At 38.0% G+C, this 10,478-nt stretch overlaps 1 protein-coding gene across 1 annotated transcript; it reads right to left on the reverse strand.

The window, feature by feature from the left end:
- Window positions 1–2,768: 2,768 nt before the first annotated feature.
- Window positions 2,769–10,478, reverse strand: LOC105010648 (multiple inositol polyphosphate phosphatase 1). Its single transcript, XM_010870113.5, has 5 exons — window positions 9,696–10,478; window positions 8,335–8,526; window positions 7,704–7,801; window positions 6,973–7,103; window positions 2,769–3,351 (listed from the first exon to the last, which is right to left on the reverse strand). The coding sequence occupies exons 1-5, from the start codon at window positions 10,276–10,278 to the stop codon at window positions 2,973–2,975; spliced, it is 1,383 nt and encodes a 460-aa protein (XP_010868415.2). The 5' UTR covers window positions 10,279–10,478; the 3' UTR covers window positions 2,769–2,972.

Genomic DNA, 10,478 nt, shown 5'->3' on the forward strand with positions numbered 1-10,478 from the left:
GATAAATGCTTTTATTTGTGGATTTTTTAGCACTGTATGTTAATTCCAATACTTCATTAAGTAATACACTATGTACTAACTGGGTTCTGTAGTTGCCCCACCTAATTATGAATGACGAGCGAATCAGCACTGGATAAGAGCGATTTAAGATAAACAAAAAAAGTTGATGTAAAATAAATAAATAATATTAATTTGACAAATAATATATATATTTTTAAAATGTAGTAACTTTTTTAAACAGGTACGTATACCTAAATGGAAATAGGGAAAACTGTTTTTAATGAGAAAATAAATGTTATGGACACTAGCAAAGAAAATATGAATTTGAATAAATTCTCCAAATGTCCAAAATAGGACAATCACTATGAGATTAACTTATAGATTCTCAGCTTTTATTTTAGGGTATTTGTGTTCAGACTGATTTAATCGTTTTGAATGACAACACTTTATGCATAGTCCCTCCATTTTAAAAGACCAAATATATTTCGAGTGATTGGTAGCTCAGCTGTTTTTTTGGAGAGGTGTGTGTCTTTGCACAATTATTCTTTCATCACAACAGAGCTACCAAAAGATCTAGGGTTGATTCTAGGTGTGTCATTTGCACCTGGAGTCTGTTGCGGTTGTCTCTCAACATCAGCAGCCAGTGCCAATAAAGCAGGCCATCAAGAGGCTAAACAAATCTGAATAAAATGTATCAATGACATAGTAAAAAACAAAATGTGGGGTCAAAATCAACCATTTGGTACATTGTTGAGAAGCAAGAACACACTGGTTAGCTCAGCAATTGCAAACAACTAGACAGACCATGGAAGTACACTGTAGTGGGTGACAGAAGAAAGCTTTCAATTGCATAGAAAAAATACAATTTTCAAATGTTGAACTGATCAAGAACAATCCCCAGGATTAATGCATAGATGTGTGAAAGAGTATCATAAAGAGAAGACTATACAAGTGGAACCTCAAAAGGTTTACTACAAGAAGCACATCCCTGGTAAGCCTCAAGTCTACAATCAGTGAAAGAGTTACTACCGCTTTTGTAGGATGAGTTAAAATGAATAAATTATAACTTTAATCAGTGAACTCCCAAGTGGATGTAATGTTCAGGTGCAACTCTCAACACTTACGCCAAATTTTTTTTTTTACACCAAGCTCTTTGTTTTCCTTTGTTTTTCATCTATTTTTCAGTTTTCTTGTCTGCCATTAGATTAGGTTTGCTCAAGCAGGTAGGCACTGAATTGCTTTCATGCAGTTTATAACAAAGATTCTGTCCAAAAAAAATTATTACCAGCCGTTTGGTTAATCTATTTCCACTATTCCTTATGGGTGAAGGCAGACTATGTGTGAAAATAGAATTCTCCAGAGTTTACAAAGTGCACACCATATATCATTTACCATATATATACTGCAGTATAGGGATTATATGGACTAAGCCTCTAAGAGTGTGTTTATGAAAGTTGTTAACTTTAATCATAATTCAAACTGTATACTGGTAAATAATTGTAGATTAGAAAACTTGTATAACTTTTTCATCAATCAGTAAACCAGAAGGCTGGAAATAATTCTTCGAAGCTGGGTGAGCAATCCACTGCCCACATATCCCGAAACATAGAAGACAGTACGCCCAGTACACGGCTTATACGTTTTGCCACCATATGGTCTGTAGAACAATACTGGTGAAAGGTAAATATTACTTTAAAAGTTTTTGCATTGAGATTAAGCCAGAAATGTTTAATAGCCTATGTCTAGTCTAATTTTGATGGGAAATGTGGGAATAATCAAGATAACACTACTTGATTAAATGCCATGAGTATAAAGCTCCACTGATATGGTTCGCTAAGGTTTGGGAATAGAAAGCCAAGATGATGCCTTCAAATTGGAATAACTGAGGACACAAAATAGCAGCTGATTTCTGTTAAGCATTGAATAAGTGTTTCTCACAAGTATTGATAAAGTCAGCCAATTCAGCTGCAGCATCTGAAGTTTAAGTTAGTAATTGTAAAGGTACTTAAACTATTTGGTGCCATCTAGTGGTAGCCTAATATGTTGCGGTGGATAACAGTTTAAAATGCAAAAGGTTTTCTTAAGTTGCTAGGCATGAATTGGGAGACTGCAGTCTTCAACACTATTGTAATTGATTCATCCCTGTTTTCATTACAATTTATGCTTTTTACTTCTCTGTAAAAATTGTTAAAAAATTGAGAACTATGTATTTCTGGTGAATTTCACTGTGATTCACTGTATTACCATTCACAGGGCAACATGAAAGGATGCTGAATTGAATCCCTAGAATGAGAAGGTAAATAGTTGGTCATTCTGTCCTTGAGTAAGGCTGTAAACCCTATTTGCTCCAGGGTTCTTTTCAGCAATTGTTTTCTGAGGTTTATCAGAAAGACAAAGATATTCAAAAAAAACATCCACACATGCGCACCAACCTAATTATTATTATAAACCCCTGAATGAATGCTGAATGGCAAAAAAGATATACTGATGCCATACTCAGCTGTTGTAAAAGTGCCTTGGGCAGTCATTAAATAACAACAATCTTTGAGTGCAACTTTAGCAACAATGGGTTTCCAAAATAGCCCAGATTTTAGCTAAATATTTGGGAAAATAGTCCCTGGTCATTGTAACAGTGTGCATGGAGTACTGATGGTGTATGCTTTTAATCAAAGTATATTTATCACAAGGATTTAAATGAATGTATATCTTTTGTTCTACTGTTTTAAATTAGGAGTTTTGAAATGCCTTTATTTGTAAGAAATCTATAATTTGTTAAAACCAATTTTTATTCAATGATTGTGCAAAGGATACAATTGCACATACATTTCCCTCTAAAGCAAATTCTCTAGCCTAAAGAGTAAAGTAGGGAACTACCACAAATCTGGTAACACATTGCTCAAACCACATGTATAATTTTTATGCACTTGACTGATAAATCTAGAAAGTCAGTCAGGTAACTAACACTGGCTAACTCATTTTGATGGGAACAGATGACACTCCTTCTCAAAATTACAGCCCTGGAGCAGTTCCTTGTAGTGCTCTCTGACATCCTGGTATAGCGGAGCTCCCTGTACTCCTTGGTGAACAGCCAGGCCAGGGAATTCTATAGGCCTCTCATTCAGCATTGCCTGAAGACGGAGCTCCCCGTTGCAGTCATATAGCACCAGGACCAGGTTAGCAGCATAGGGTAGCATCCTGCTGGTGCGGAAGGCACGCTGGGCCTGGTTGACATAGTTACTAGAAGTCAGGGGCATGCTGTCCTTGAAGAATCCCAGCAGGGTCAGTAGAGGCAGGAGTGTCTCAGCATGACCAACCTGGATGGTCACTGCTTCTGTCACATTACTGCCAGACCTGGGGAATGGAACGGTACATAAACATTATACTTCAGCAGGGTTATTATTTGCATTTTTCTTTCCGTCAAGACACAGGTACAGTACACAGAGGCATCAGGCGAATACTTGGCAGGCCTTTGAGACACGTGACCCTCAAATTAGTAATGTTTTATATGTATAGATTTTACAAATAATGTAAAATAAAATCCCTTAACTTAATAATTAGACCCATATTTAATACTAATCATATATAAACAGTATTTTGAGAGGGCAGACTGACTAGAAGAGGCATAGTATACCGCTCCATAGTATTTCCCTTTTAGGTGGTTGACATGCACAGATTAGAGCAAAGATGCAACAATATCCAGCTCCCAATTTTTTTGTTTCAATGAAAGTCAACGATGCCATCTCCTTAGATAGACCATAACGAAAATAGTCGATTGTCTTTACAATGTTTAAAGAGTTTTGACAATCTTTGGTGTCATACAGTTAATGTAATGGGCTGTTGTTTCAGGAGGTCCGTTTATAAATAGTTTTGATCAAGATATGCAGGCTATTGATTCTGCTTTGATGACTCAATAAAAAGAAAAATGTAAGTTGTTTCTCTACTATGCTTACCATGTAGATAGCTAGCAATTTTGTAGTTAGCTTTAGCCAGTTGGAATCCATGAATGGCTACCAATCCCCCATTCACATAATGAGCAACTAAAAATCAATTTCAGGCTAACAATCATGTTGAAGCTTGGTAATGAATACTTGCTGGCAAGGTAAGTAGACTGAATAAGACTTTTACCCAGATATTAGAGAAAATCCAGAAGCATCCATTGTTTCTTTATAAAAGGAACAACCAGTCAAGGATATAAACTTTTAATGTGATATTCAGATTTTCAATCGGTTATGTCACTTGCTTTGAGATTATGAGTGCTTTCTCTTGTTCAGCAAAGACTGCAGCTTTTGAGGGGCGATGGTAACAACGGTTTCTGGGTGACAGTTATGTTTGTGTTCAGATGTTCACATCTTTTAAATTGTTCCAAAAATATTATCAAATATTACTCTCAAAGGTGCTTTGACCAAGGAATTCTAATATTTTGTATTTATTACTCTACTTCACAATAATAATAATAGAAAACAATCCACATAAAGGTAAGAGTATGAGGTGTAGATAAGCGGGCTAAACAACACTCTGCTGCCCTGACACAACCAAATATGAATAACTTAAAGGGGAAGTAGAACTGTGTGCAATATGGCCTAAGAGGCATAAACATTCTTTTTGAGCAATCACAGCTGCAGGTTTGCATCATCACCATTACAGACACCTGTATTTATGTTTTGGTGTGGTGTGGGAGCCACATAAAAATGTGGTCACAGTCCAGGGCAAAGGCGATGTGGTAAGACGATGGGGTGTTATGGGTGTATGATTGCATTATTCTTTTAAATTCTGTAATGACTATAGTTACATGACTCAGCAGGACATTTTACAGGACACAGAATGCAAACAACAAGGTTCATTTGCTATATTCTATTGAGAGCTTGTTTTCTGATGGTCTTCTATTTGTACACTATTACAGTTTTGTTTTTACTACATGGACAATACCCTACCATCAAAAAGCTATAAGCATTACTGGTTGTACACAAAGTAAAGTAACTCTCCTGTTGTCATGTCAAAAAAGGACAGGGCTCCTTTAAAACAATTGCATTCGAAAGAGATTTTGACCTGTACTGGCTGCCGCAGGCAAGCCAAGATTAATGCTAAAGTGTTATTGGTGCTTTTGTTTGGCAGCATAAAGTGTAGCCAACATATTGCTAATTATTTCTTAAGTAGATCCTTACTCAAGGATTTGTGTGAAAGCATTAACTTCTTTAGCCTACAAGATCTACAACCAAGTTGTGGGGGAGTAGGGGAGGCACGTTGGAAATGTCCTTTAAGTGGTTTCAGTGTTGGACTGCGACGCAGCAAGAATGTTGCTGAAAATGCACATGGAAAGTTATTGGCTGGTATAAAACCAGTGACTTATGAGATCTTCTTGCATGACATGTTTTTACTGGCCTGGGCCCAGCTGACTAGCGGACCATCATTAAATTGGACCTCGGTACACTAACAAAGCGCCTATTCACACTACAAGTTTTAAGATGAAGAATTTCTGCAAGATTTGAGTCTGCTATCATTTTAAATCCTATTTAAACTCGGAAGGTAATTTTCAACCCTGCTCCGCAGCACAGATAACCTACTCCGATCACTGCTGTGTCAACACATTGCCATCGCCCAACGCAGGGTTGGAGTGGGACTAAAAAATGTCCCTGGACTTTGACCCAGACAGACACACCACAGCCACCCTGTGAATACTCCACCGCCCCGTTGACAAAAGCATTAAAGCCATTGTACACCAATACAGTACTATTTCCTGAGTGCTACAGAACACATACTGTCACTCCCTGAGTGAACTGGGCCTATCATCAACTTCAAACTGGATATGAATGAACAAAATAATTACAAAGGCCACCAATTTTGACAAATTAAAAAAACTGCACAGCAGCAGCCCAACCAATTAATTAAATTCATGAATAATAATGATACACCTGTATTGGAAAAGCAGCACAACGCTAAAAGTAGGGAATTAAGCTTTGAATATACATTAATAGACATAGGCCTACTAATATATATGATTTAACATGACAGGGCCATACATAACTAGTAATACTGCAAACTGAAGAAATATAAAGATCAACATTTCTGGTATAAAAAAAAGTGAGCTGCACTCACTTTTGAAGTTACAGGCTCAGGTACATGATGAAAATATGAAATACATTATGTTGTTTTATTAAACAAAAGCTGAGGAATAGGGCTTGTAATGGTTTACATGTACACTAATAAACAAACCGTCAGCATCATGATACTCTAGTTAAGCCCCGTGCTTAACTGCTAGCTACCGCTACAAAGAGGCACGCTCCCATTCATTTCCAACAAGAGCCAGCTAATCACGGCGACAGTGGGCAGAGCTTATGGAGATAGATTTCTATCAAAATGTTCTAAACATCTAAGTATCGAGTCACAAATATATACAGCGAATACACAAATACACAATGCAAATGAAATATATGCATATAGTCTCACAAACATGTCAAAATCCGAAAACAAATAATGAATCGTTAAGCAAAACAAAGGTTGATTAGCAAATTAATGTTCAACTGTTTTTAATGTTCAAACATGTTTTTGTGAATGTTACAGCATATGTCACCTGCACGTTAGGTAGTGTAGCTAGCATTAGGTTAATTTTGGACAAATGCTAGTTTACATAATTGTTTAAATTCAGAAACACCACCACTTCTTCACAAAATACATTAACTAGAATGTACATTATGACTTCCTCACCAAAGCATGCTATTTCGTTTTTTGGATCTTGGCAAATGAGTGCAGTGATCTATTTTGATCTCTGTTTGTAGAGTTTGTTAGGGCATAGACATCAGTTTGTTGGCATCAGCTATTTTAATTTGTACAAGTTAATGGAACCTTTCTGTTAATGGCACTATGAGGTCAAAGCTGCTTGTAACGTGAGGCCGCAAAAACTGCTTGCAACCGGAATTATTTTAAATATTTTTCTCTACAAAGACCTCTAGGACGTGAAGGCAACCAGTCACTCACCTGATCTCACTGGCGACTCTATCCAGGCGGCTGAAGACATCATGGAAGAGGATGCAGCTTGACTTGCTGTTGATGTCTTGACCATAACCTCGTTTCCAGAACTGCTTCAGATCATTTGCATATTCCAAAACCTTTTTGGAGCACAGATGCAGAAGTAAACCACGGGATTAGATCATTTATGTTTTGGCCGTATAGATCATTTCAATTTTCAATACCCTGTAAGTGGGGTACTTGTAATACCCCACAGGTATACTACAGAGCATGTTGTAGACTAGATTTATGTACAGTTCACAATGGTGAGTGACACCCACAGATAGCATGGAGCTGTGGTGGATGTCACCTAGACTGTCAAGTTGAAGCACAGGATACAAACACATAGCTAAGCTAAAAAAGAATACACATATTCATATGGTTTGCGGGATTTAAATACATTCACAACTGCAAATGATCTGATCAGCAATAACATTATCTAACAGTAATCAGACAATGGTATGAACCTCCTACTGAAAGGCATTTACTACCTTTCAAACCTTCCTTAGGGATCCCCAGCTAGTCCATGTATTCAATATTTTCAAAAGCTAGCACACTTGAATCACTCTGTCTACTAATTATCAGGCCCCTTACTGCTCGATTTAGGTAAACTAGTCCATGGCTACTACTAAGCTGTTAAACGTCTGTGGGTCCCCAGGAGTAGTCTGAGAACCACTGATTTAGGAATATAGATAACGTACCAATGCATCCTCCTCATCAAGAAGTTGACACCAGGGGGAGTTGATTGTCTTGATGGCAAACTCGTAAGCACACAGGTAAAATGAAGCCTCTGCCATGTCTATGGGGGGGGATGTAATTGTAAAGTGACCCAAGGATCTGTACCATGCAAACATTGAAATAATTACCACAGACCTGTGAACGTCTGTTCTTCGATATAGAAGAACACTGAAGTCCCACGGCTAAATCTTCCCTATTTTCCCCACTCTCATAATAAATAATCTAAACATATTTAAAGAAAATATTAACAGATTGCTTTTCATGAACGTTTTGTTGTTGACTGAAGGAATGTGTATGTCATAATAGTTAACGACAGTGCATTTTTATGAGAACTTCTCAAGTGTGACAATAAAATGTTTACTAAAATGAGACCAAGTGACAAATCATGGGTAAGCTCTGCCCATTGTCATTCAGACCAAAATAAGTCAATTTTAAAGCTGTGGGGCTTTAAAATACAGGTTAATTGCTTTTTCAAAATGGGGACAGGACACATTTCCCCATAAGTTACCTTTTTGTGATTTAAATACAGTTAGGGGAAAAGTCAGAAACACACAAACGTCCGCAAACAGATTGACACAGATTATAGATGCAGACCTGAGGTAATGTTGCTGTAGGGGACCAGAAGCCGGTCTGCCAGCTTCTCCTGCACCCTTCTCATGAATGCACTGGCTATGAACTTGTCCACCTCAGCCAAGGCTGACTGGTTCTTGTCAACCGTCTCCACAAACCTGGTGCATTGGTCAAAGAACCTCATCAGGGTGTCATTCACCTTGAAGTCAAGATCATCTTGAGAAAATGAAATTAAAAGGTCAGTCAAAGGTTATCCTCATGCCCCAGCGTTTGTGCATAGAACATACAGTATAAAATTGTGTAAACACTTAATATATTAATAACGAGGACTTAATAAGGCTCCAATTCTTCTTGAAACGCTGTCATCCAACTCCTGAACTGTGTGTAGTGGAATATTGCACCATTCTTCAAGAAGAAACGCCTCCGGTTCGTTGAGGGATGAAGGTGAAAATCGACTTTGCACTTCAAGCTCTACAACATCCCATAACGTTTTTGCAGCATAGGGTGCACCTGTTGCCCTTATATGACCACGCAGAGCATTCAGCAGACCCAATGACTCCCAAAAGATGGCTGCCCATACCATTACCGATCCCCCACCATGTTTAACAGTTGGCAGCAGACACTGTGGACTGAAGGCATCCTTTCTCCACACGTAAACCCGTCTGTATGTAGGAAATATGGTGAAAGATGATTCATCAGACAATAATTGTCGTTATTGTTTAGGGGTCCGGGTTTTGTGCTGCTTACAACCAAGTTCTGCGTCTTTGTGACTTGGCCCGGGATATAAGGGCTGCCATAAATTCCAGCTTTGTGAAGCTTTTGATGTACAGTTTTTGTAAAAAATGTGCTGTAATATTTACTCAGTTATTGCTTTATATAGTTTACATCCAAAGTACAAAGCCAAATCAACAATGGAATACTGAAACTTCTAATTTACTTTCATTTACTGATTACTGCTGTATTTCATACAGATAAAAATAAAAATTATAGTTAAAATGTTTGTTTATATCCATGTTCCCAAAGTGAGAACTAAGGTACAAATCTTGAAAGGTAGATTTAATATATAACTTCTATCACAGTTCGAAAAATCCTGTAAAAGCTTTGTGTATGCTGTGTCGACAAGAGGAAAAAATACTCATGTAAAGTCTCTGATATGACCAAATGTGAAAACGTTCACAGGGTACGTCATAGACAGAAATGTTACACAAAACGGCGGTCAACCAGAAAATTTCTCCATCCAGACTGGAGAAATACAAAAGATGCTGCAACAAAGACAAAGTTCCCTAAACACTCCGGGGCTCTTTGATTAATGCAATATAATTACAATACGCATTTTGCATGGACTTTCATGCAAACATAAACATACAACCTCGAATAACACTCACCTTCAATATCCCACAGCTTCCCCAGTCCTCCGTAAAAAGAAACGGTACTGTTGACACATCTGTGCTTAGAACTAGTTATGAACTTGATATGACCACCTTGTAAATTCTCCTTCGATATCAACGATGGGAACAATTTTGACAACCTAACAGCCAAATGCCTGTGGTCGAGGACTCCCTTCTGAACGAGGCGGCCATCCATCTCATCAGTGTACCACATCTTCCACTGCCTAATGTTACGCAGCCAGCTCTCTCCTTCAGGTGCGTTCTGTACCAGGTTGTGAAATGCTCGCATTTTCTTAACGTTTTTGGTCGTCGGGTACCTTGTGCCGTGTCGTATGATAGCGGTTAGATGGATTTCGCGACATTCTTCAAAGGAAGGATTCACAAGAGACTTGTTTACAGCGAGTATGTCATCTACAAGGTAAGGGTTTACTTCCTCGTATCTTCCTTTTGTCGTGAAATATTTAGCAATTGCTGGAATGTCATGTCGAGGTCTAATCTGGACATTTAACCATTGTGAACAAGACGAGATGTAACTAAAAAAGAAATGCGCAATAAGAGTTTTAATAGGAATAGCAAACATTACTTAATTTAAACTAAAACGTGTGCGAAATGTCCAGCACTCACCCCCGTGATTTGAAGTTAGTGTGTGTTGTGGGGGAGGAAGAGGTCAATGATGATGCAGTCTTCTTTACCCAACATCTGTCCAAGGTACGCTGATCATTAAAGGGGCACTGTGAGATTCCAGCCTTTAAACAATAACACGACTTGTCTCCTCGCCTC

The sequence above is a fragment of the Esox lucius genome, chromosome 6 (assembly GCF_011004845.1).
Source record: "Esox lucius isolate fEsoLuc1 chromosome 6, fEsoLuc1.pri, whole genome shotgun sequence".
In the NCBI taxonomy this organism is placed as follows: domain Eukaryota; kingdom Metazoa; phylum Chordata; class Actinopteri; order Esociformes; family Esocidae; genus Esox; species Esox lucius.